Source organism: Bemisia tabaci, chromosome 1 (assembly GCF_918797505.1).
Source record: "Bemisia tabaci chromosome 1, PGI_BMITA_v3".
Classification (NCBI taxonomy): domain Eukaryota; kingdom Metazoa; phylum Arthropoda; class Insecta; order Hemiptera; family Aleyrodidae; genus Bemisia; species Bemisia tabaci.
In genome coordinates, this window is record NC_092793.1 from 68,825,391 (window position 1) to 68,852,880 (window position 27,490).

General features: G+C 36.0%; 2 protein-coding genes across 8 annotated transcripts in view; one reads left to right on the forward strand and one right to left on the reverse strand.

The window, feature by feature from the left end:
• Positions 1-7: 7 nt before the first annotated feature.
• On the forward strand, positions 8-9,373 carry Pi4KIIIalpha (phosphatidylinositol 4-kinase III alpha). Its single transcript, XM_019043234.2, has one exon. The coding sequence runs from the start codon at positions 308-310 to the stop codon at positions 6,602-6,604; it is 6,297 nt and encodes a 2,098-aa protein (XP_018898779.1). The 5' UTR covers positions 8-307; the 3' UTR covers positions 6,605-9,373.
• A 293-nt stretch (positions 9,374-9,666) lies between these two features.
• cyst (rho guanine nucleotide exchange factor 18 cysts) overlaps positions 9,667-27,490 on the reverse strand; it is a 139,001-nt gene continuing 121,177 nt past the window's right edge. For 6 of the 7 annotated variants that reach the window (XM_019043258.2, XM_019043262.2, XM_019043257.2 and 3 more), the window contains 13 exons: positions 26,033-26,191; positions 25,147-25,301; positions 24,538-24,670; positions 23,829-23,986; positions 22,179-22,291; positions 21,389-21,403; positions 19,651-19,832; positions 18,455-18,681; positions 17,754-17,985; positions 16,720-17,043; positions 15,443-15,500; positions 13,982-14,175; positions 9,667-13,192 (listed from right to left, as the gene is read on the reverse strand). In XM_019043258.2, coding sequence (XP_018898803.2) covers positions 13,172-13,192; positions 13,982-14,175; positions 15,443-15,500; positions 16,720-17,043; positions 17,754-17,985; positions 18,455-18,681; positions 19,651-19,832; positions 21,389-21,403; positions 22,179-22,291; positions 23,829-23,986; positions 24,538-24,670; positions 25,147-25,301; positions 26,033-26,191 — 1,971 coding nt within the window. In that variant the 3' untranslated portion in view covers positions 9,667-13,171. The remainder of the gene's footprint in view (positions 13,193-13,981; positions 14,176-15,442; positions 15,501-16,719; positions 17,044-17,753; positions 17,986-18,454; positions 18,682-19,650; positions 19,833-21,388; positions 21,404-22,178; positions 22,292-23,828; positions 23,987-24,537; positions 24,671-25,146; positions 25,302-26,032; positions 26,192-27,490) is intronic. The other variant, XM_019043260.2, reaches the window with a different exon arrangement.

The window sequence follows — 27,490 nt, forward strand, 5'->3', positions numbered from 1 at the left end:
TTAGTTTTGGTTTTGGATTATTCAAGTTGTCCATGTCCAGGGATGAACAATTTTCTAATTTTATGCGACTGTTTTGTTGATAATGTACCATTTTTACACTAACAATTACATGTTTTATCAAAACAAGTTTCAAGTGTCGTGAATAGTGGAAAGTAACCGCAGGTTCTAGACTTTTTTAACTTCCAATGATGAAATGTTTCGGGGATCTGATTTTATCTTTGATCCCCTTTCACTGTTCAAAGATGTACTATTATTCCAGTTAATTTCCATTTAAATATTTCAAGCAGGACCTACCATCACCATCATAATGGTGGTTGAAGATAAGTGCTTTTTTCGGAAAACTGTTCTTCATCTTGCCAGGTCTCTAGCAGCGGTGAAGAATTCAAAATGGGAACAAATCAACACGCTCTTTTCATTGTGCCCACAAGAAACCACTCAAAATGTATTCCGCTTGGATCAACGAGCGCAGGACGCAATTACGGCTCTTGGAATTTATTTTCTTGAGTCGGACTTGCAGCATTCTGAGAAAATATTATCGTATTTGCTGAAACTCTTTGATGGCTTAAGTCGTGCTGTTTGGACTGACGATGATAACTGCTCTCACGGTAAAAATGCACCCATCTCAGAGCGCTTTTCTTTCATTCTCAGCACGTTGCTGTGTGATATTGCATGGAAACGAAAAGACTTTCACCAAGAAATTATAGAGGCTCAGCTAAAATGTATTAATCGCTTGATATCAATGATTCAAACAAGCAGTAAAGATCCTAACAATGAAGCCACAAAGATTTCTCTTTGCAGAGCAACCGTCCCTTGTTTAATTGGTATCATAAGGTCTTTAGGCTGCTACCCAACCATTAGCCCACCACTACTGTGCCGGCTATTTCCCCGCCCAGAGCCTCCAAAAGTGGTAACAACTACCTCCATGGCCGACTCTAATCTGCTGAAAAAGAATAGTTTTTCCAATTTTCGCTCTATCATTCCACGTTCCTTATCAAGGAGTTTTATTATAACTATTGCCAAAGATACTTTTACCACAGAAGTTAATGGCAAGCCAAATGATACCAAGCGTTCAAATGGTCCTTTGTATCAGAATTGTTCACATTCAGAATTTGATCACTTTTATGCTGAAATATTTTTATTCACCAAGTTTGGAACAAATTTCAATCAATTTTTGCATCTGAGTAATCAAGAAAACCTTGAATATAAATCTAAAATTCCTCCGCAAGTTTATTTATTCACTGTTAATGATCTGAAAACAATTTTAGGCATTGCAAAAACTTTGTTAACCTCTGAACTTCTTTTGTCTCTAGATAGTATTGCCTTAGAAGTGTATTCATGTAAATCCTCGTATGCATTTACTTATCGTAGTTTTAGTGAAACTCTGAATCTGGTGATGGTAACAGTTCTTCGTGAGTTCCTCAAACATCAGAGTAAGTTACCTCAGCCATTCATTAAAGATGTTCAGGACTTTGTTAAAGGTTTATTTTTAAGTGGTCAAACTGAATTACAAGCATCAAATCACGATGCTGCTGAAAGAGAAGACCGTGAAACTAACTATGGCACAGTTAATAAATTCAAAGTAAATGTCATGGCGAACGCAGCCTGCGTAGACTTACTGGTCTGGGCAATAGGAGATGAAACAGGAGCTGATAGTGTTTGTGGTCATCTCATGGAAAAAATTAGTAAAAATTATGATGTCAAACTGGTTCTTGCTCATATGCCTTTACTTATTGTTTGTTTAGAGGGGCTTGGGAAATTAGCCGAAAAATTTCCGAACATTGCTAACACCTCTATTCATTGCTTACGTGACTTCCTTGTTGCCCCTTCCCCTATTTTATCAAGACTGTATAAACTGCACCTAGATAAAAACACTTTATCCAACAACTCATCGTTGATAGTATCTATTAAAAACTCTGGTTCCTCTCACATTGAATCCTACTTTGAGCATTTACGAGATGCAGCAATTGATAACTTATGTGTGGCATTGAGAGCTGCACACTCTATTGACGAAAGTTGTATTCCAGCCTTAGTTGCATCACTGTCTAATAGACTTTTCACAGCCAAAATCAATGAAAATGACACCACTCTGATCCAGTCCAATTCCATTGTCATGCTCGGCCACATAGCAATTAATCTCAAAGATACCTCAAAAACCACTGATACTGTTTTACAATTTTTCCAACAGAGATTTTGTAGAGTTCCAGTTCCTCCTCAAGTAGACATTCAAGTCGTTGATCAGTTGGGATGTATGATCATAGCAAAGTGTGAGCCAAACATCTATGAGGAAATCATGAGAATGTTCGTGATGATCACCGTTGAGTCCAGTAATGCAGCTTACAGCAAAGATCGCGGAAATCAGTACAGACACGTCTCCGGAGCAGTCATCAATGCCTTGGCCAACATCGCAACAAACATTGAAGGTGAGCAAGAAATGAATGAACTACTCGTACGTTTATTGGAGTTGTTTGTTCAGCTGGGCTTAGAAGGCAAAAGAGCGTCAGAGAAAGCTCCCGCCGCCAACAAAGCTTCTAGTAGTGCCGGGAATCTTGGTATGTTGATTCCGGTTATAGCAATTTTAATGCGAAGACTCCCAATCATTAGACAGCCGAAGCCTCGCCTTCTCAAATTATTTAGAGACTTTTGGTTGTACAGTGTCATCATGGGCTTTACAAGCGAGTCAGGATTATGGCCTAGTGAGTGGTATGATGGTGTCAAAGAAATTGCGACCAAGTCTCCATATCTAGTCTCACAAACCTCATCCAGGTCTGAACTTAGAGAATTACAATACACTGCAGCGGTTAGAAATGATAGTGTATCAGCAAATGAATTGAACGAATTGAGAGCGCAAATTGTCCAGCTGTTGGAATTGCCACCGCCTGATGTTGTTGCATGTGTCAATAAACTATCTTTTGCCCAGTGTACATATCTTTTATCAGTCTACTGGCTTGAAACGCTCCGAGTGAAACATTCACCTGAGCCAAGTCTGCTGATAATTTTTGAGTATTTAGTTGACTATGCAATCCAGAAAGATAAATCAGGAATGTGGCAGTGTGTCTGTTGTATCGGTGACAGAGTATTCTCTCTCTTTATGGACGCAATGTCAGCCAAGCCCAAAGACATCAATCGGGAGAATGAACTTGAGAGTCATGCACAGTTCCTCCTTGTAAGTTTCAATCACACACACAAACAAATTCGTCGAGTGGCTGATAGATGGTTGTCTGGTCTAGTTGATAGATTCCCGCATTTGCTGTGGAACTGTCATGTCCTTTGGAGCATGTTGGATATCCTTCAAGTTTTGTCATATTCCTTAGAACTTGATGCTAATGAAGAAATGCCCACCTTGCAAGTGCCCTCTACACCGTACAACATTCCTTTAATGGACACATTAGATGCTAGAGAAGGTATTGTAAAAGATTTTGCCGCTCGTTGCCTTGGCATTGTTCAAGAAGCAATGAAATGGGCACCTCAAGCCACACGGTCTCACCTCCAAGACTACCTTAGTCACATCTCGAGCTCTGGTCTGTGGCATCATTCAGGCTTAGCTCTAGCAACGGAAAGTGTCCTTCAGTTTGAAGGACTCAATTTGCAGTCAATGGCTCTTTCGACAGACACACTTAGCAGGCGACCAACTTGTGTTAAGACAGACTCCTCTCGCTTTATTTCATCGTTGCACATGAGAAGCCACTTTGCTGGACAAATAGCCGGAATCCTAGCTGGAAGTAAACTTGATGATGTAATTGATTCAATCGTTAATAATGTTTGGACTGCTTGTAAAGACAACTCCTCCAGTGCTTATCGCAAAGCCCTATGGTCAGCCACTGCGCTACTAATAAACACTCCAAAACCACCAAGAAAACTATTGAATGTTGTTGCATGGTCTCAGGTAGAATTTTTCACAGAACCCTCTGTAACTTCTGCAGTTGAATGTTGGCAGTGGCTAATTACTGCTCGTCAAGACATCGATTTGCAGTTTTTACAAGAAATGTTTGCTGCTTGGCAGTACACTGTTGATAAAAGATTGGGAATGTTCTCTGTTCATGAGGAGGAAGAGAGTCCACTCGCTGTCTCCGAGAATGTCACGTTGGAACCAAGGCCTCCATTTGTAAAACCACATGATATTTGGGTAAAGTTTATCTCAGAGTTAGTGGAAACTGCTAAGTATTGCAGCCAAGAAAAGGTAGAAATGCTGGCTAATATGTTCCACCGATCCTTACCCATGTCAGTTTCTTATTCCAATAGCCTTCTCAGCACTCACATCTCAGCAATTGGAGTTTATTTCCGATTTCTTCACTGTGGACTGTCCTTACTTCAAGGTGACTTTTTGCCTCGCTCTCTCAGCAAAAATGTTTTGCGTGAACGAATCTATTGCACTGCTCTGAACTTTTATTGCAGTCAAGTGCAGTGTCCTGTAAAGAAAGGGAGTGAGCTACGAGAGGATATCGCAGTCATGATAAAATTCTTTCAAACGATGCATTCAGACAAAAAATACCTCTTTGCGAGCACTATTGAAGAGGCAGCTGAGCTACAATCCCCACCTATTTACAACCCGCAGTTAACAATAACGTCTCTTGATAAGCTGCGAGCAAGCTCTGTCGGAGGTGGGGGTTCTGGAAGCAATCAAGGTTGGATTAATACTGTACCATTTTCCTCTTCGTCATCTACTTTGGGTAAAAAGTCCGGAATAAGAGGCAAAATTAGGAGTAGAAACAATGAATTGTTTGTCAAAGACTACATTAAAAAACGTAACTTAATTTTAGATCTTGTCGCTGTGCAAATAGAATTTCTCTTAACGTGGCTCAATCCTCTTTGTAGATCAGAGATTAGTATTCAAGGAGAAGATGTCATTGCCACATGGAAGAATAAACCTGTCTCAGATAAAACTTTAAGAGAAGTTACCCGGCTTGCATGGGATATTAGCCCATCATTAGCGGTATTTTTACCAGCAAGGCTCAAGAATTCTGAAAGTATCATCAAAGAAGTTTCAAGGCTAGTTAGATTAAATCCAACTGCTGTGTGTCACATTCCGCATGCATTACAGTATTTAGTAACCACTGAAATGTTGTTGAACGATGCCCCTGAGTTAACGCACATGCTAACCTGGGCTCACGTTTCTCCTGTCCAAGCCTTATCGTATTTCTCACGGCAGTATCCTCCACATCCGATCACAGCTCAATATGCTGTTAGAGTTCTCTCCAGCTACCCGCCAGATGCAGTTCTATTTTACATTCCCCAACTAGTTCAAACCCTGCGGCATGATACCATGGGTTATATCATAGAGTTTATAAAATCCATTGCAAAGCGTTCCCCAGTTGTTGGGCATCAGCTGATTTGGAACATGAAAACCAACATGTATCTTGATGAAGAAATGCAGCTGAAAGATCTTACTCTTTACGACACACTTGACAGTTTAATTAATGCAATTACCGACTCATTGTCTGGACCAGCGAAAGATTTCTATGAAAGAGAATTCAGCTTCTTTGATCAAATTACTGAAATTTCTGGGTTGATTCGACCATATCCCAAAGGGCCTGAGAGGAAAAGAGCTTGTTTAGAATGTTTGAGTAAAGTGAAAGTTCAGCCAGGCTGCTATTTACCTTCAAACCCAGAAGCTGTAGTTTTAGATATTGATTATAAAAGCGGAACACCCATGCAAAGTGCTGCCAAAGCGCCATTTTTGGCACGGTTCAGAGTACGCCGCTGCGGCATTGTTGAACTAGAGGCCATGGCCCTTTCCATCTCTACACCTGATGAAGAAAAGCAAGAGCAGGAGGAGAAAGAGATGGAAGTTTCCCGGAGAAAAATCTCATTTCAAGGTAACGAGACTTGGCAGGCAGCCATATTCAAAGTTGGAGATGATGTCCGACAAGATATGTTAGCGTTGCAAGTGATTGGAATTTTTAAACGCATTTTCCAGCAAGTGGGCCTTGATCTGTTCTTATTTCCTTACCGTGTTGTTGCCACCGCTCCTGGATGCGGCGTTATTGAGTGTGTCCCTGATGCAAAATCAAGAGATCAGCTGGGAAGACAAACTGATATTGGAATGTATGAATATTTTCTGAAAATGTATGGAGATGAGACCACCAAAGAATTCCAGAATGCTAGGCGAAACTTCATCCGCTCAATGGCTGCATACAGTGTCATAGGATTCCTTCTGCAGATCAAGGATCGTCACAATGGTAATATCATGTTGGACACTAGTGGTCACATCATTCACATTGATTTTGGTTTCATGTTTGAATCGTCTCCTGGAGGCAATTTAGGTTTTGAGCCGGATATCAAACTGACTGATGAAATGGTGATGATCATGGGTGGCAAAATGGAGGCTGAACCCTTCCGGTGGTTTATGGAACTGTGTGTTCATGCTTTCCTTGCAATCAGGCCGTACCAAGAAACCATTATATCACTAGTATCCTTGATGCTGGATACTGGACTCCCCTGTTTTCGAGGTCAAACCATCAAGTTGCTTCGAGCTAGATTCGCTCCACAAGCCTCCGATAAAGAGGCAGCTGCCTTTATGTTATCAGTCGTTCGGAACTCTTTCCTTAACTTCAGAACTAGAGCTTATGACATGATCCAGTACTATCAAAATCAAATCCCTTGTTAAATTCTTGCAAGTCTGGTATTAAAAAAGAGAATGCTGTCCAATCACAGAGCTAGCTTCCATTTTCAGGAGCAGGAAAAAGTAGGCAGTAGGTATTGATTTTGATCACACGAGAAAGGAATAAACTTTTTGAGAAAAGATTCTGGGAAGAGACAACCCATATCTAGATGGAAGTTTTAGTTTGGACCTAAATCAATGTTCATGATTTTTGAATTCATGGATCCAAAAAAGAATCCTTCAAGTTCTTAGAACATTTTTCTTTCTTTATTACTGAAATTAATCCAGAATATTTCATTATTTTTACTCTGGTACAACCTTCAACTGTTTGTCCTTTAGGCAGATATCATTAGGTATGTACATATGCAGCACATCATACCACCAGTTTTTAGCACACCCTTTTATCAATAGGCTTGAATCGCAATTAAAACCAGCATATTTTGAAATTAAGCAAAGGAAAAACCATTTTATCTGACCATTAAGTGAACTTAGGGATCTGCTATCAGCGTTAAAAGAGTTCTTGTCCGTTCTTTTTCAAGCAGGTTTCGCTTAGCAGACCTTGTGTCTGTCTAGCAATTATCCTATGCAGTAAAGAAAAACAATATTTCTTATGAGCTTTAATACTGGGCACATTCTCACACTAAACCCGATTCCTACAATTTTAAAAGCTCATTTTGTAGTTGTATTATCAGAACTGGAAATGAAAAAGAATGGATGATCATCTCTATTTATTTTATAGACTGAATCTAGTTGTAGGCAAACTCTCATACCTTTGAGTGAACAATTTTAAGTTAAAGGAATTATTTTCTGGAACAGCACTAATTTTTTTTGCGTTTCAAAATATTTTTAGTGAATCTTTTTGTGTGAAGAGAGAGGTGAACTTATTTCACAAGCCTCTTATGAAAGCCAAACTGTTGGTCAAAAAGTTTCCAATTTATGAATCTTGCAAACGAGTGGCGAATACAAGCTGAGCTCTAGATAATGCTAATTAAGATATGCTATTTGATTGTCAAAGTCATCTCTCTCTGAGCTCGCGCCAAAACTTGAATTTTACTTAAAAAATAAGCTTAAGTGTTTTCAAGCTCAAATAACTTTTAGAAAACTATCTCCTTTTGATGTTCAGTTTTTTAAACAGATGTTCAAATGAGACATAAAATCTCCAATCTGTGTGATGAACTTCAACAGAAAATGTTTCCTATCACATAACTTTCTCTAGGTATGTGTGATGCACCCAAGTAGCACAGGTTGCAATAAATTGTAATTTTTTTTTTTTTTTTTTTTTCATTTTCACTTTTTGCACATGAGCCATCTTTCACCCAGTGTTATTGTGCAAGTCAAAATGCAGGTCGTTAAAATACATATAATACTTCAGCACAATAATCAAGCAATCAGTAGCGATCACATAAAAATTAATTAACAGACATCAAAACTAGGCTTAGGTATACAGTTTTGAGTTGAGGATCAATTATTTACTCTACAGAGAGGGAACAGTAACTCATTAAAGATTTTGATTACAGAGGAGTTAACATTCATGTCCGTAATTTGAAGTTTTTTAAGGGGAGGTTTGATGTAAAACTTCATCGCATGGTAAAATTATTGCTATTGTGTTAGAGTGTTGTGTGTTGTCAATTCACTGACTGAAGAGGCTCCTCCTATCGAACCTTATTTCAATTAAATTGAAATAAGTTCTAATTTTTGTCCCTGCTACTAATTGCACACCTTTCTCACACATACGACATGGAGCTCATTTTATTGATCGTTCAAAATCGGCATTCTTTGACCGAATGATGTAAATATATTGCAATTTCATAAAAAATAAACTTCAATTTTATTGAATCAAATTGCAAAATTAGTTCAATATTCTTATTGCACTGCGCTACTTGGGTATTTGGCGTTGAAGAGATAAAGCTTCAGAAAAGAGGAGACATCAGTTTGATGGAAGTTCAAGGTCTGCTCATCAGGAGTTAGGAAAAAGAATTCTCTACAAGTAGTACAATGAGGTTGGTGCATGAACCAAAAGAAAGTGCGCCATTGTTAGAAATGACTTCTATCGTCGAAATTCACTTGCATACACTTTATCGCAGTTGTATGATGGATCTCATGTACATGATGTCAAAATATGTCTCTGAACAGCAAGGAAGTTTGGCTAGTGATAGCAGATTGATCTCATACGCTCTTATTCTCTGTTTGTCGTATTGTATTTGTGATTTATCTATATCTTTGATATGATTTTGCGCCCTTCTCCTGCCTTCTTTTAGTTTGAGTATTTTCCGTAATATCCAATCAAAGTTTGGAGTGGTCAGTTTCTTCATATATCACAGAAGTAAGAGCAAGAGAATTATTTTATCTGGTAACATTAGATTTTAAAATTTTGTTTGTTTTCTTGGATGAATTCTAGTATCGTATCTTAAAAATGATTTTTTTGAAGGGGCTCCTTCTTGAAAAATTTGTTGCCAAATTACAAGGTACATTTTATTAGGATCTTGTCCTCGTCATTGATGAAAGTCATTCTTTGAAAAAATTTAAAGCATTTAATCGAAATTAACTTACTGACTGTTGTCAGCCTTTTATGGAAAGGTCTTAGGGTTTTTTTTTAATCTTAAGGTGCTTTGTGATGAGAAGTCCCTTAGGGTAGGGCAGATTAATGGGAGTCTTAGGTTTTTTAACACATGTTATGTATAAGCTGTTACATGTATAGTGTTAAGGTGTCATTGTAACCTTCTTTACTATGTACTCTTCTTTTTTGTTTTAATAAATGTTTATTCATGTTACTAATTTCTGCAAACATTTCCTCAATCATGCCCATCCAGTTTGATCCTCTCAACTTCTAGAAATGTTTAATTACTTGCAAAGAAACATGGTACTCTTTCAAAAGACTAGTCAATAGACCATTAAATGAAATGTGCTGCGTGAAAAAAGCTTGAAAGTGCGAGCTCATCATTACGGTTCAAACTATGGAAACTTGCCTCCGGTTTTTTTTTTTTTTTTTTTTTTTATGAATTTGTGACTTGGCTTAAATTAAACATGAGCGTAAGAAAGGTCGATGGAAAAAATTGAAATTCGTGAACTTTTAAATAAAATAAGATAAACATTGTCTTTATTTATTTTAAATGATACAGATAAAAAATAATTTTTAAATACTCGACTTTATACATATAAATAACAACTTGAAAGTAACAAATTTAGAGCACTGTCTTTTCAGAATCCGAAAGCACAGCATAATTGCATTTCACGTACAAGCAATTACGTACAACCTTTTTAAAAACTACCTCCAATAAAATAAATTAAATGCTGAACAATTTCTATTAAAATCAATGAATCCAAACAGGAGAACAATAACAAGGAACTGGAGAGCTAACAGCTCAATTTAAATGCTACATTTCTTGTTCACAAGTGTTTGGTTATTTTTAATTGTTAGTTTCCAAATTCATTCGTTTAACATGGTTGATATAGGTACAAATACCTACTTGCTAAATATTGCTGGAAAAGGATTAATCTTTTCTCAACTAAAAAAGTCAACAATTGTCACAGAAATTTTTAGAGACCTACTTCTGGCTACATGATTTGGGGTTCAAATGCGGGGACTTTACATGATAAAAAATCGTTTGAACATAAGAGAGATAGCTTGACAATTAGACTTGTTGTAGTCAAAAGGGCATTCAGTTCATTTTATCTCTTGGAAAAACGAAATATGAAACTAGTATTTACAACAAAATAGAGAGATTACAAAAATGAATTAGCTATGACCCTAGGTTGCAAGAAGGTTGTAATGAAAAATCATAAAGAAATTTGGGATAGTAAAACCGAATCACTTTCGAGCAAAATTACTGTAGTCCATTTACCTGAGGAACCTGTCAATGAGCCTTGAAAATTCAATAGCCTTCATTTCACAAAAATTTTCTGGATCATTTCAAGTGATTCTGTTCCAGGAATCATTGCCTAGAGCAAATCTATTGATTAATTTTTTTCCTTTGTGTGCTAAGTCACCAAGGATTTCAATCACATTGGTGTCAAATTCAATGCTGATTTGACTACAACAAACCTATCAGTCCAAACTCCATTTAAAAAAAAAAAAAAAAGTCAATAATTGCGTGCCCATCTTAAAGAGGGGAACTGACATTCTGAACGAATGCATAAGATGATTCTGATTCAATAGGTAGGTAATTATGGAAATTTTTCAATCAGGTGGCCATTGAGTATTGGCTTAAAAAACAAATTTAGATCAATAAGTTAAGAGAGCGACTTCCAAAACTATGTGTTCCTTACATGCGGTCATCTTTTTCTCCTCAATCTTTCTTTTAAAAAACAAAAATTCAAGATAATTTTTTAACAGTTAAAAATTTATTAGCTGCATTGAAATCCACCACTGATGACCACATGTGATGTTCACTAGCATATAATTTACTCTTTAATAATCAAAAACTGAAGTACTCTATTATACATAAAATTTATAAGTGTTGGAAACAAGAAGTTTTTATTTCATATCAATGAGCAATGGTCAATCACCCTTATACCGTAAGATAATTGACGGAAAATTTTAATTCTGACCACTTTCCTGATCAACCTACATTAAAGAAAAGATGAACGCTTTTTTCAAAACTTAAGTAATTGACAACAACTTTGATTCTTCTTGATTAGAATATTCATGGTTTAAAAGTGTTACACGAAAATTACTGTGAGAATATTCAACCCCCAAAAAAAATAATTAGGAAAAAGGCAAAATTTGAAATATTTCAAATAAAATTTCATATTTGTCTTGCTGCTTTAAAATCAGTAATTTTTGTTGACCTCAAATAGTACTGGGATTACAATGAGCTCGTAAACTGCTCTCCTTATTTTGAAAAAAAGTGAAACACTTGTTCGATCTATGCACCTTATAGATCATGAATCAAAATATAGTGACTAAATTTTAGTGATGCAAAACTTTTTCTGACAATATTTTTCGTGATGGAATTATCGATTTTATTAGGAACAAGGTAGGAGGGGGAAAAAATTTAATCTTAAATTAAAATTGAAACAAAATGGAATAAAGACGTAAGCGCCCATTAAAATAATACTGACTTACATTAATCTGCCATTGGTATTGTATGAAAACTCCTTGGAAAGAGCACAAAAGCAGAGGAACAATCTGCCGCTAAAAATACTTTGCAGAGAAATTCAAAAGTTTGAAAGACTTGACACAAATACTCACTGTCATAAAGAATACACTTTCTTATTTCAAGCTGCCTTCATAGAATTAGGATGAAAGAAGGCTCCTCCTTGAAACAAGAAAGTGTAATATTCTAAAATTTTGTTATTCTCTTACAATATAGTTAAGTTCACACTTTGGAGGAGGGTCCAATTTTTGCAAATGATAAAATAAATTGCCATCAGGTGTTGGGACAAAGGTATATAAAACTGAACTAGTGCAACTAGTAAGAAAAACCAAGCTGATGCTACTAACAGACTGATTTAAGGGCTGTGTAATTCTTGCGATATTTGACAAATCGATTAGCAATAATTTTCAATGGCTCAAAAAAAAAAAAAAAAACAAAAAAAAACATAATTTCCGATTAAAATTCTGTGCAAAATAATTGTATAAATTCATTAAGTTTTTCATTGACTCGAAGCAAAGCAATTATCGACGCATCGTACACAAAAATTTCTGATTGCAAGGAACACCTGTCCAAATTTTCCTACTATGGCCTGAATATGAAAACGTTGGGTGTCTGTTTACATTTGAATTATCGAAACTGCAATATAATACTGTGACGTAGCCACTAACTCAGGCTCAAGGCAAAGAATTAACTCCAACTCTCTTCTACCTTCAAGGTACAAAATCATTAAATAATGTTGCTCACTTTTGAATGCAAAAATTTGCTTTATCCGTGTCATCAACTTCCAAAAACTCAATTAAAATAATCCTGTTATGTACTAACCACAACTTTTTAAAATAGAGTCAAAGCTTCAGTTTTGAGAGATAGAAAAAAGAGATCTAGGAATTCTAATAGAGAAAAAATGTTGATTAAAACATCCATGATACTGATACTCCATTATCAACTACGAAATCAACTACTGCAGTCTCTCAATAAAAGGAAAAGGGGAAAAGAATTAGAAAAACCTAATGATAAAAAAAAGTCAATTTCCACCAACATGAAGAACATTACCAGAGTAGTTATTTAAAATGTATCACAATCACATGGAATGGCTTTATTCATCGTACTCGCTTAGTTAAATAAGCTTTGATAATACAGATTTCTGATTGAACAAACAATCCTGAAACGATTTAGTAGGACATTTAAAATTTTCGTCTATCCTTCGACACCTCCTTCTATTTGATAAATAATTTACAAAAATAAACATTTTGTACGGTAATAAATGCAGACTTAAACAATAAAAATCGATTGAAAACAAGAATGAAAAACAGGATTTCTTTGTGGGTGACTGGGATTTGTCATCCATTCAGTTTCTCCTGCAAAAGGAAGTTTAAACCATTGTGGGAGGACAGTAAATATAACTGCGCAGGATACAGTTGAACTTATTGCTTCCGAGATAGGGCATCAGAGACTAGGCTGCTTCCACAAATTGCTTGCTTTAAATGTAATTGAAATGTGTCTAGAAAAATAATAGGAAGAAATGAAGAAAAAGAAACGTTAGAGCAACAAAGAAAATGAAAAGAGAGTGAAACTCCTCCTCTTATTATGGGGAGGAAGAGAATTGTCACAATTGGCGATAATGAGCAAGGCAGAAATGCAGCCAAACATGCATTAAAAAGCCAAAAAATTCACAATTTGAAGCCGATCTGCCATTTTACCCAGAGATGGCAAAGAGTAAGTTTTCAGAAAACGCATAAGGGTTAGAAAGAGTTATCTAGAATTATATATATAAAATAATGACATTTCCTATGGGCCAAATTTTAGGTCAAATTTTAAAGCATTCAAAATAGGCAGTTTTGTAATCTCTATTTTTTTAACTTACAAAAATCTGGATAAAGTTTTACTGAAACTTTAAATTGAAATTTTTCGAACTTTTTAGATCAGCAACATTAAAAAGAATGGGAAATGGGAAGTTCCAATTTTTGGACATGCTTCAAAATCTCGAAAATTTTGTGAAAGTCCTTAAAAATTCTTTTGGAGGTCCTGGAAAAGCCCTGGGGTAATTTAACTAATTAGTATTTCTCGTAGACTCCTTCATTCGGCATTGTAAGGGAGTCATGGACCATGCTGTGTGAAATGCACCTGAGATGCTAATGTGAGCTTTCCTAATGAATTTTTTCCCTTATCCTTTTGGTCCATTACATAGCACCGGGCTTCATTCTCTTGCTGATAAGTTCCAAATTAATTTTAGTCTCCTAAGGTTGGAAATTAAAAAATTACATAGATACTATCAGTAGATTTTCTGTACCTCAACATTTTGCATGAGTGCAGGGCTAGAGCCAGTCCTAGAATGGGTAGGCGCGTGGTCTGGGGGGCTCAAACTTTCTGAGCCAAGTCTCTGATGACCACCTGGTGCTGAGGGTACTTTAGTTTTGGGTGGGTCAAAAAGTTTAGAGTCCTTTAGTTTAGGTCGCTTGTCATGATTTGTACCCATATTTGACTCTGAAACATCCCACGCTTGGTTAAGTTCAGAATCATGACTAAGGAAATCACAAGTGAATAACTGTACTGTCGTAGCTGTTTGTTTTTGTTCATGCTTAAACAAAATTCCGATGAGATTCAAATATTTAAGGACACTCATATTCTGAAAATTCTAAGAGTGAGCAAACAACTCAAATTATTACTGAAGTTCCTGCTTTCAAAAGGTTTTGGATCTTCTTAAAGAGCTCAATTTCCACTTCAAACGAGTAATGAGTTGAGCTTTCACAGGCAGCACTGTCGTTCTTTCACAAAATAAATATCCAAAATAACTGTAGGAATGAGACCACAAAGAAGAGAAAAGATTCCACGCCAGCTAAATTTTGTTATTATTTTATACAATTTCCTTAACGACCTCCTAAGCTTGACAGACTTTGAAAATCAAGCATACCAACCCCTTACCAATTTTGAGGGGAACAAAAGAATAAAAATGTCAATTTGTAGCTTTTTTAAGCACATTATGCAGCAAAAAAGTGCAAAGCCAGATTAGGCATCAAGGAGAGCTCTTCTTTCTACGCCAACTAGATGATAACAGAGGCGGCAGACCATCAAAAACTTCTGCACGTAGGCTCATCTGGGGATCTGATACAGCAGGAATGCCACAGCCCCTTTGGCAAACAAGAATAAATCCTACAGAAATCACTCTTCAGGCCAACTTTTCTCAAATTGACACGTTTCATATAAATGCATGTTATCCTCAGGAGGTCATGGATAACATTAGATCAAATAATAACGTTTTTTAGCCGGCACCAATTCTCTTCGTTTTATGGACAGTTTCCTTTTTAGGAGCTCTGATTAAAAAGAAAACAAATAATGCATAGGACAAAAATACAGGCTTACATTCCACAAGAGATATATTATTTGATGTTTTCAACTGGACTGATCACCTTGACTAACTTCAGAATTTCTTTGTAGAAATTCTGTGTTGTGATCAATATTTTATCATACTCTCCTCTTAAAAGAAAAGAAAGTCTCTCGAGGAATTCAAACCCAAAAAAGTGAGAAGAAATTATAAACCAGTAGAAGTTACAATTTATATTATTTCTGGTTATGGAAAATATTCAATAATTTTTCTGAGCAGATGATGAGATTCTTGAGGGAAACAAAAAGAGAAAATACATTGTTTCAAAATGTTTCACATCCAGCTCAAATTTCAAACTATGCTAAGGAATTCGTCTTTCGGTAAATTATTTTTAAATCCAAAAATATTAGGGACTATCAGATGACCCACCCAGTTTTGATGCGAGCTTCAACGGGAGCTGCTGCTTGACGTGAACATTGGTTGCAACCTAAAACAAAACAACAAAGAGAAAAGACATTAATAATATGTAGGTTACTATAAAAAAAATATAAAAGTTAACTTCCTTCTTAAAAAATTCTGACACAGTTATTAGTTAAAGGGGTTGCAAATCCGTCAGAACCGTAGTTTGTTTGTTGAAACACTGCCTTTCCACGGCTTTAGTGGAGCTGTTTGGATAATTTTCTCACTAGATGGCATTACACTTGCTTGCTGCTGTGGCCATAAACCTAAGCTTCGGACTGGTTTTCATGACCTCTCCAGGCTTGGAAGCAGATGATGGTGAGATGCATTACATAACTCATCAAATCGGCGAAAAAAATGGCTGCAGTTGATTTCCTGATTTGTCTTGATTGGATCATTCAGATGTCAACATAAAATGGCATAAAATGTAAACTATAACAAATCAAAAACCCAGTGCCCGCTCAACAATCCAAAACCTTGATGAGCTGAAGAGCCATTTGTTGGGCAGTCATCTTGGAAATCTGGTAAATCCATCAAGAGTTTAACACCACTCATTTTGTACATCCGCGGTCATCAGATAATTTTTGATGGGCTTGGATGAATTTAACAAAACATCTATGGAACCATTTAGACCTGAAGAGCGGTCTTTGTTTCCTTCCTGATAGGCCTTAACTAGTGATGCACCAAACAGCATACCTATCGGAGGAAAAATTGTGCTGCCATAAGCTTCTCTTCTCAATGTCGAGAGTATCAGTTGTATACTGAATTTTAACGCACATTGGCAGAATCAACACTGTTTAAATATGCCTGTTCAGTAATTTTAAAATCTTACATTTCTAAGAAGTATAGAGCGCACTCGGTTGACAAGAATTTTTTAGCAATATTGGCACGGGAAAATTATCTCAAAGTTGCATTTTTTGAGCTCCCATTTTAATGTGCATTGCTGAGGCAGCCAAGATTGTGTCTGAAAATATCTCTCCGGCTGTGGGTACACTTCCACTTACTTGGTGCCTCTGCTGCAATCCATAGTTTATGCGGCTATCCATAGTGGATGTCATCATGTTTTTCTTGGTAATGCCTGTTTTAACGGAAGCTTGAAAACGGCAAATTTGAATTTCTTTTCTGTTGGTTGATATCCTTAAAAAAATCCAGGAAAATTCCTGTAACCGAAGTGCAGTTTCTACTTTTGAAAATAATTACCTAACAAGCTCACAGGGAAAAGCAACACATGAAAAGCAGCAACTCACTTTTTGCTGGTTAGTTGCACTGAGGAGGTTTATTGGCAGAGTGCTCGCCTTTGCCGGGTGCTGCTGTTTCCACTTGATTGAGTCTGCCTTCCGTTTTGGCGGGTCAGTAGGTGAGGGGTTGAGGTTGACTGGCGGCGGCTCTGACACAGCTCCGCTGAATTCGCTAGAAAATGGGTTCGTTGAGGTGGGTGGAGCTGATGTTGGCGAAGCAACTACAGGTAGGTTTGGACTTATCAGAAGACCTTTTGATTCAAAAACTTGAAGCTTTCGATAGAGTTGGTCTCTTTGCGCTGCTATGTCTTTTTGTTTCATATCAAGCTCCTCCTGTAACACGTTAATGTCATTTAGAAAACTTAAAATTGTTCGTAAGAGTAGTTTGACTAGCTGGAAATATTTTTTTCACCATTGCTTTCCTTTTTTATGCGCTAACTTGGTGTTATTGTATCCAAATATTCCACGTAACTTCTTTGTTATCATGGTTCTAGTAGATTTGCCAATTTATTGGTTTTGATGGTCGCAACTGAAAAGAAATGAGTTAACAGCTCTTTGACGTGCCCTAACTGAAAGTACTAAAAATGCTGACAATTCCAAAATTCAACGTATCTGTGCGAGCCGTAAAACCAATAAGAGGTATCAAATTTACTGCTTTTTCCTGAATGAAATCATGATGAATGGCAAGGCAATCAAGGAAATAAATGTAAGAGAATGAGTTAATAACATTTCCTCCGATTTTCATGTTCATGCTGTTTGAGAGTATTCTATAAACTTTCTAATAGTGATGTCGGACTGTTATACTTTGAAAAAATTAAGTGAACCTGTAAATTTTGAGACACTAAATTTGAGGTGCTTGTTTTGAAATTTCACCAATATTATTAGTTTATGACTACATTTCTTTAATTCACCTCAAAAATTACAGGAAAATAGCATTCCATCTTAATCTTCATTGCACCTAGGCCAAGTGTATTCTTCTAAATAAAATTATTTGAAGAGGGTTGTTACTTTACTAATTATAAGAAGAAGATAAACAGTTTTACCGAACGTCTATCTAGCTCCTCTTTCTTTTCCTTCAGGTATTTTTCTTCAGATTCTTTCTCTCTCTGCCACACTTCTTTTTCATGCGTCAGCCGATCTTGCAAATTTCTTAATTCCTCTAGCTGCTGATTGGGTCGATAAACAGATTTCCTTTCTTTAAGTCCTACTCCAACAAAAGTTCCACAATCTTCGAGGTTGAACTGTGATTTGTAAGCAGACAACTGAGCTTGAAGACTGAAAGAAAATTAAACATAAGATAAAAATTTGTCGTAGATAAAAGAAACCAACCCCTTAATTTATGGAGAGGGGAAAAAATGTATGGAATTGCTCTCTAGAATGTGACACAGGTCAACAAGATAAGGGCAAAATCATGCGGTGAGAGGTGCTTGTTTAGAGCAAGAATCACCTTCTTTCACACTTGAAAAGCTGCTCTTGCAGACCAAAGTTTCTCAACCGATGTAGAGGGTCAGAACAGGCAGTCAACATATGGCTCAAGAATAAGGATTCTGATTTTTGTGCATAGGGCATATGAAAGATGATTGACCAAAGATGAAGGAGGAGGATAGGTAGAAAAGTAAGATAAGGTACAAAATAGTTCAATTATTTCATCTCTTTATTTGTCGTTTGACTTATCAGTTTAAGAGATGAATTCCTCTTGGTAATTCATTTTTATTATGCTTTGAACGTGAAATTAACAGCTTACCTATCTATTGTCGTCATTTGCTGGGCGATAACGCAGGACAGTGTGTAAATGTGATGCGATAGCTGCATGGCAGCCAACTGGTGCTCTTGACCTATTGTTTGCAAGGCTCGGTTTGAGCTTTTGATTAAATCGATTTGTTCTGTGGTAGAAAGGCCATCCGTGACTGAAAGCGCTGGCTGATTTTCATGCACAGACCCAGAATCTGAATTGTTCCATGCTAACTGCTCCTGAAATGAAGGAAAGTTTTGATGATGCAGGAGACAGTTGTTCAGACAGATTGTTCAAACGTTAAAAGCGAGAATTTGCTTCGATTTTTTTGTACGTCTTCTCTTCACCTAGCTAGAGTCTCTGTCTAAAATTCTGGGCAAATAAAAAAAATGTTTCAACGTTTTTCTAGGTCAAAAGGTTTCACAACATGCTGATCTCTGGCAATAGTTCATTTCAGTTGCCCTTCGGATTTCCTCTTTCAACTGCCAAACCTCACTCTCATGGGTAATAATACTCTTTACAATGGCGTTGTACAGCCGTTTATTTTACTTTAAAATATTCTAATCTAAAAGAGCTCTATTTGGCATCACGACACCTTTCCTTCCTTGCAAATTACAATTTCTGATTGCCTAACCAAAGGATCAATCTTGGATCAGCCCCCCTTGGCCTTGCCAAGCCAACCTTGGCTGAGTATTTAGGCTGTTAGGATATACACCCTTTGACGTTCCGGCCATCCTCCAACTTAATACCTTGCTGAGCTTGCATCCTCTTCATCTTGCACTACAACCACTTGATCATCAGCAAAAAATAGAGTATAAAGTAGGCCATCATCTCTCAGCATGATGCCTACTGCCAACCTTATTTAAGATATCTGTTGAACCCGAACTAAAGAAATGGAAGAGGAGGTGTGCAACTTCTGCAATATTTTCTTCCATTCCTTTAGTATGGGTTCAACAGAGATCTTAAATAAGGTTGGCAACAAGTAACACCTTTGCTTCAGCCCCTTTATTGCTAAAAACCCTATAGATAATCCTCCATGGAATTTCATTCTTGCATAGGTCTCATTATAAAATTCTTTAATAACACCCATCAGCCCCCAACTAAAGACTTTTGATCAAGGCTTTACAGTGTTGTGATACAATTTTGGGTCACAAAAATAACAACAGTTCGTCATACAGCAAGTGATTGCAAAAAAAATGTATGCTTACCTGAACGATTGAAGCGACTTCCTGCCACATTTTCTGGGTGTCATGTTCCTCAGCCACCAGGTGGGAATAAGAGGGTGGGTTTGGTAGGTTGGTAATTCCTGAAGCTGCCAATAACTTCAACTGCAAAGCCATTTTTTCTTCAAGGATTAAGGCTTGTTCTACATCTTTTTGCCGTAGAATTCCTGCAAGGAGAATAAAAGATTGATCAGTTCAAGCTAAGATACAAGATTGAGCTGAGCTGAACTGGATTATAAGCAGCGGTATTGATTCTATGACTAACTTCAAACTCAAAACTGTGACATACCTACTTGAAATTTTTATGTAAGCAACGTCCACTAAAAGAGGCAATCTCACTAAAGGGAGCAGGAATCTTGAAAAGAAAATGGGGAAAAGGCACTTCTAACACTAATTTTCGACTATGATAGGATCTCTTGATGAGACACAGACAAATAATACGATTTAATTACTCATGGAGAAAAATAAAAAAAAAAAGCAAAAAAGGAAAGAGATGACAAACTTTTATCATCATGATACTTAGAGAATATACTAATAGGCAACCTGTGCAATTTTTTCTTCCTCCTAAATGGTTTCCATTTTTTTCTCTTTTTATTCAATTTGTATAGGTAATTTATTTTTGTTGTTTGAAATACCAGCTGGTTGAAAATTCACACTATTTAGAGCACATTCTGGCAGCAGAAGGAACATGCTGAATATTAGGATTGTATGCTAATTGAGGATGAAAAATCTCATTTTCTGTTTTTTGAAATGGGTTAGAGATAGGGGCATGTGAGCGACCTAAAAGTTCAATTGATGCAAGGAGGTGAACAAGGTATTGGTACTCAAGTATGAAGGCTGAACATGCAGTAATGAGAGTTGAAACATGACATGAGGATGTGCGATGTTTACAAAAAATCCTGAGTAGTTTGTGTAATTTTTAGTGGCTTGTGTTGGGGCTCAAATTTTGTGTAAGTCGACCTTCATTAACTAATGGCTGCACATATATTTATCTTAATGTTGTGAAAGGTTTATGTATGGTCTACATGGACTTAAAAAATAAATAAATAAATAAAATAAATAAGAACGTAATAACAATAAAAAAGCATAAGTTTAGAGGATAACCTAGACAATTTTTTGCTGAAATGAGAGCTAAGTTGATCTAAGTATGGAGGACTAGCACCATCAAATAGGCCGTGGATTACAAGTGATATTTTGTTACCCTGAAGCATGAAAAAGTGTACGTTTGAGGCACATGACTTTGATGAGCATGTTGGTAGATTGCAATTCAGTAAATACTTGAACTGGAGGTAGGTGTTCTTTTGACAATTTATGTTTGAATAATTTAATGCTTTTACTCGCGATAATATCTATATGTGTGGTCTGGTCTAATTGCTTGAATGATAAAAGACATTTTTGATAGCAAACCAATTTTGATACAGATTCAAAATAACAACTAATGCAGGGTGGAATTTCGTTTTCCTTTTATTCAAGTTACGACATAAAGTGATGAATTAAGTTCATAGCAAGTGAAATACTGGCTTATAACTGATCTCTATTGAAAAATGAGTCATGAGCAAAAAGGATTGGGTTAGAATTGAGTCACCGAAAAGGAGGTAAACTATCAAGTTTTAGGGGTTGAAGCATAGATGAGAAAGGCATGTGGATACTGTGCAGGGGGCACTCAAATAATTACGGGGAGGAAACCCAAAGGAGGCAAGCATATCATTTGGACATTATTTACCTCGAAATCCTAAATCTACCGAAGAGCACAAAAAAGAGAGAAAATACGAAGTATGTACAAAAGACTGAAATTTCTCAAACTCACACTGTGTGATTGAAAATATACAGTCTGAGGGTACTCTGAATTTACTCATTTTAGAGGAGGGAGGATAGAAATAGACATCATACAAACAGATGCCTGAGGTAAAAGGCAAAATATTGGGGAATAAACTTTTTAGAAGGTGCGCCATTTTTACAGAGCTAATGTGGGAAACAGGTATCGACAGAGTAACAACCACATCGGAAAAACCTACTCATTTTTTTTCCTTTTTAAAAGCTGTGACTAGAAAATTCTCTGTCTACAGTTTAAGTTCATACAGCACATGTTCAAGTTCATGGACAAGAAGAAGGGAAACATAAGTTGTTGATTTGCTACGTAAAGAAATAATTGAGCGACTAGAAAAAATCCCTGCTCTGATGAATCTGCAGGCTTTAACCCTTTTTAGTAATGAGAAAAGTGAGTTTGGCAATATTTTGAAGAAGGCCTGTCAAAGGGTACTTCTCAATTGCGGTGTTTCAATGCAGCATTAAGTGAAATTATTTTTTCGGGCATAATGTATTATGAATGAAGTGCTACTGCCCCTTACGTGCCCTTTAGAGTACTAGAGGGAGTGGGTGTCAAAAATTGTAAATTTGGTTTTAAATCATTCGTAAGGGGCCCCTCAGATATAAAGTAATATATGCTCAAGATAAATTATACATGTAAGACTAATATACAGAAAAAAAGAGAGAATGCAAAGATTTTTATGTACCTGTAATCTGTTTTATTTGAGCTTGACTGGCGTCCATCTGTTTTTGCCTTTGCTCAGCAGTCATGGATGCTCTATCTTCGTCGTCATCTAATGGACAATTTTGAACAGCAGATCTGTTGAAAAACCAATGTAAAATCATAATGATGCCGGATAATTTTTGAGCCACCAGTTTCCTAATCTCTATCCGATGAAGGATATCAAAATTTGAATTTTCAATTTTAACCCCTATAGAACTAAAGAACAAATAAAGCATGACTTTGCTGTCTTTGCCAGAACTGATAGGCAAAGGATACTTGGTGTCAACATTTGCAAAGTTTCAATAATTTCGTGAAAGAGGACATTTTTTCTTACATCTTCTTTCAGTAACATCTGCACCCTTTTTTTTATTTACATATGGACTGAGTTAAGCAGAAAGGAACCAACCCACATTTTGGAAAAAATTGAGTTATGAGTGGTTTTGAACTCAACCACTGCTCTACTATCTATCGCCAAAAATTCTAAGTTTTTGTTGGAGCAAATTTTGCAGAAATTGAACTTGAAGTTTATCTTTTACATTGAGTCTTATGCAGGAGCCAAACTTTAAACCTCTTTTTCTCGGTTCGATCCCGATGTGGCTTGGTTCCTTTCTGGTTAACTCCGTCCATATAATCTTTGACACTGTTGTAATAATTTAGATTTTCTCGTACCAAAAATATTAGACAGACATTACTTTTTTAGGAATTTAGCAGATTGTGCTATTTTTTCCTTCTTCTACCTTTTGACTAGGAAAAGGTCCCTCATTGTCTAGCCTCTACTCAGATGTTAATGATCTTCTGAAGATGAAAGGCAGCTCTGTGTCCATTTCTTGGGCTTTCGTCCAGGCTGCCTCTACAGAGCTTTGTTGCGGAAGAGTTAGATGAAAGTGTGAGTATCTCTATGATCTCATCATCATTCACTAAGGTGAAACTACTGTGTTTGTAGCCAAAAATGAATGTGTTTAACAACCTTCTTGAAAAATAAATTGACTCGAAGGTTTTTTTCTCTTTAGAATCATGCAATTAGTGAGATTTCCATTTTTTTTTCAGCAACAAACATTGATGCTGACTAAAATCCAACTATACGGTTTGAAAGATCTTTTTTCAGCTTTCATACAGTGAATTGGTTTGTTTACTTGGAGCACACAGCAGCCAAAGATTGATTGAATTTACTGCAGCCATATCAAGAAATTTTCATTCAACTCTAACGATCAGTTCTCAAATATTTATCTCAGCTATTTTTTAAGGTAGGAAAACAATTTCTGTCAAGTTAATGAGAAAATTATTGAATCTCTGTTACGAAATGAGTGAAGAGGCAATGAATTAATTTTTTATAAAACCCTCTTCTACAGTTAATTAATTTTTCATAAAACCCTCTTCTAATTCCCTCTGGATCTGTTTTGCTTTGAGGCAAAAATGGGAGAGTAACATCCTTAAGTCAGGAGCTGAGAAGTTGTAAACTCTTTTTACTATAATCATGACCACTGGTAGAGAGCGAGTAGAAAGAAATGGTGAAAAGAAGTTGAGTTTTGAGTTTTATTTTTCATTATTTTTTCTTTTTTTGCACTTTAATTATCAATAAAAATGTAAAGATACCTGGAAATGACAAAAATTCATAGTCTACAAAGATACGTACCTAATGGCTTCAACCCAAACTCGTTTATCCTTTGGTTTATGAACTTTCAATTCAAACATTTCAGGTTCAGCAGGATTTGATGATATCAAGTAGATACCACGGGAGTCAGTACCAGCTTTTTCCCGGACTAGAAGTTTTTGAAGAGAGACTACACCCGCCTGAAATAAAGAAAAAAAAAGGATTATTCATGCTTTGAGAGCAACACGTCGACTGCAGAGAGATCGTTCAGTATACATAATATAAATTAGTAATAGTGGGCTCATATATTTTGAGTCCATTTCATACAGTTAAAGCGTTTAGAAAAAATGATTCTTTCCCAATGAATTAGAAATGTAGAAACATGGAAAATTTAAAACTGTGGACCTTAATGAACATTTCACTTATAATTACAGCAACTTTTGGCCATTCGTGTATGAACAGGGTGGTTCATTTTTTCTGCATTGAAAAATCCTGGCATTTCCTCGGCTATATTTACTGGACAAAAAAAATGGCTAGGAAGGATTAAAAACTTTCTAATTGCGGACTTCCTAAATTTTCAATTTATTTTTGCTACACCACCTAAAATACAGTGAAGAAGAGGAAAAGAAAAAAAAGGGGAATAAGAGGATAAACTCCGGAAAATCTTACAGGTGAAGTTCCTGGAGAGAAAAACATTACTTAAAAAAGAAAAAGAAACAAAATATAGAATTTCCATGATGAAAACACTTACCTTATTGTCAGGAGTAAAAAAAGTGTACTTATTGTTATTTTCTGATAAAAACAACAAGATGTCGGATAATACGATCATGAGAACATATTGCATCTTGCTTCTTCCCTGCATTAACATTGTAACACCTTCAAACCTGTAAAAAATAATGGCAGAGAATTCAGTAAAATAAAATGCCCTAAAAACATCGATTGTATATGTTCATTTGAATCAATTCAAGTCTACAAATTCACCTTGACTTAATTATGAAGCTCTATACATGTTGCATCCTTCACACTTCAACATCTCTGATCAAACACAACATCTAAAAAGTTTCAACATAGTTCAAAGCTTATCTCTGAAGCTTGTAATTTCTGACATATCTCTCTGATGCTTATAGTTTTTAGCATACCTCTAAATATGGCGGCTGGAGTTAAACTACCAAATTTGGTTTAATTTCCATGGATTCGGCTATAAAAACAGCTCATTTCACTGGCTTCATCATGATATGAGTTATGCAGTAGCTACTCTCAGACATTGATGAAATTTTTATTAAGGATTTTGTCTGAAAAATTCAAACTAAAAATCATAAAATCTTGATGATGGAGGGAAAATAATCAGATTGAAGAATACCTTAGTTTACGATTGTCTGAGAGGATATCAGATTTTCTAAATTTAAGGCCGCGGTACATGGTGAAAGATTTAACATCAATTTTATTGTAAATTTCTAATTTCCTATCCTCCTTCTCTTTTTCTGCCACTTTTTCATCGACTTCCACTAGGATTTCCTGCAAAAAAAGGAAATAACTTTAACAAGGCTGTAAAGACAAATAATTAACCCTTTCATAATTACGAACGGAGCACCTGCATTCAGCAATACTATGTCGTTCCCGTAACATTTCAAAAATGATTTTGTGACTGCGCTCAATTCTGATTGGTCGTTGCACTCAAAAAGACGCACGCAGTTGGAAATTTACAAATGCAGTGAAAATTAGTGCAGCATTTTTCCGTACTTTTGGATTGAAATTGTGTGACCTCTCCTAAATTGTTCATAATTGTCATTAACGCAGCTTTGCGTCTTTTTTTTGTCAGATTCAAGGATTTAGTCCGAAAAGTGAACTAAATCCAGTCGCAGAAATTTACATCATTACTCAACAACCTCAACTCAGCAGTATTCACATTAGTAGCTCTTTCTGTGAAGCAGAATCTAAACTACAACTTTAGACACTTCCTGTCAGAGTGTGCTTCAACTCATTTGCATGGCAATCAATCTCATTTGTTTGCCTGAAAAATTGTTTCTCCTTTTAAATTTTATTCATAAATCAACTAAACGGTATATCTAAGAAGAATACAACATATTTACTTGAGAGACAGCACATTTTTAATTTAAATTCTTTCAGTGTCGGAGGCTGACAAACGTCCAAAAGAATTTCAAATCATCAACAGTCTTCTATTTAAGAACCTAAAGAGGTACATTTCTGGACATAAAAATGAGTTTACTATTTAGTAGAGCACTGACCTTGACAAGAGCTAAGGCTCTGGCTAGTTTTTCATGCTCTTCCTTGTTTTCCTTGGAGGTTTTAATCAAAGGTTCAATCAACAATGGATACTTTGTGAGCCTTTGCGTGACGAAGAGGATACACTCAGGAATACCTTTTTTCTTCAAAAGAGGATTTGCCTAAAAATGAAGAGAAAATTACTTATGTCAGCGTTCAAAAAGATAAAGACCACATTTTCTTTTCAATTAAAGTAATGCCCCAATTCTTTGGCCACTGATTTTCCGACTGCAAAAACCAGTTCATTGGGCAAGAATTGAATATACATGTTTCTCCATGTTTTGTCCCCCCAAATAAATAACTACGTTTTACAGATTAAATAAAAAAATGCCTACGTTTGTGCTATCAGGTTACAAACAGAGCCTGAAATGGCACTTTTTCTGTCTTTTTTTGGTGGTTTCAATTATTTGACTTTTTCAATATTCGACGCTCTCCTCCCCATAAATCGACGGATAATCTGCAAATTGCTGTATTTGTGAGGTGCAATTCCCAGGATTTAACATACATATTTAAATTTAAAGGCATGTTTCCATTTTTTTTGTATTGCTCCTGCCAACACACTTCTGTGTACACACACACCTGTACAATTCAGTCGCCAAAACCAATACTGGAATCCTCATTAGCAATTATAACATCTTGCGATAAAGTTTTGAATGAGCCTTGCTCCAAAGATAAGTGAGCCCATAGAGAGCAAAACTATTGAGCAGCGACATGCAGAAAATCGCCATGAAATAACACTAGTCATATTATAAGCAACTTCAGGGTTGGTCAGTTATGACTGGAGTGTGGATGGACGCATTAAAATATTTCTGTGTATAGTTTTGTACTTTCTTCAACTTAACATGGATATTCCTTCACACAAATAAGATTTCCACAATATTATCTTGGATTTCATTTATTACTTAAATATTTATTTATTTTAGATTTTCTTCTACATAACCGAGAACTTTCCAATGTTACCTTGGAAAATGAATGTCAAACTGAAACTAGAGAAATTGGGCAATCAAAGCTACTTTTGCTACTCTCATAAGCAATGCAAAATTCAATGAAAATGCGAAAATTTTACTGGATTCAAAATATTTCTCAAATTAAAAATTTTGGAGGTTATCTAGGATTTTCCCTACAATCGTGCAAGAATAAAAATCAAAGGATTCAACTTTAGAACCAGTTAGGCAACATTAAGTTTAAAATTGTGTACATCATTACTAAAAAACCAAAATTCCATCTGATCTGAGATTTTTCACTGATAGACTGATTTAGTCATTACACCATTCTTGCAATTATCTACCCATCAATTTGCATACCAAAACAATGGCACATAACCTCAGGTCCAAATTCCAGAGACATGTTTGTAAAATTAATTGTTTTAATTCATTACAATAAAGTCATTGACAAATCATAAATAAAATAATGACTCATTA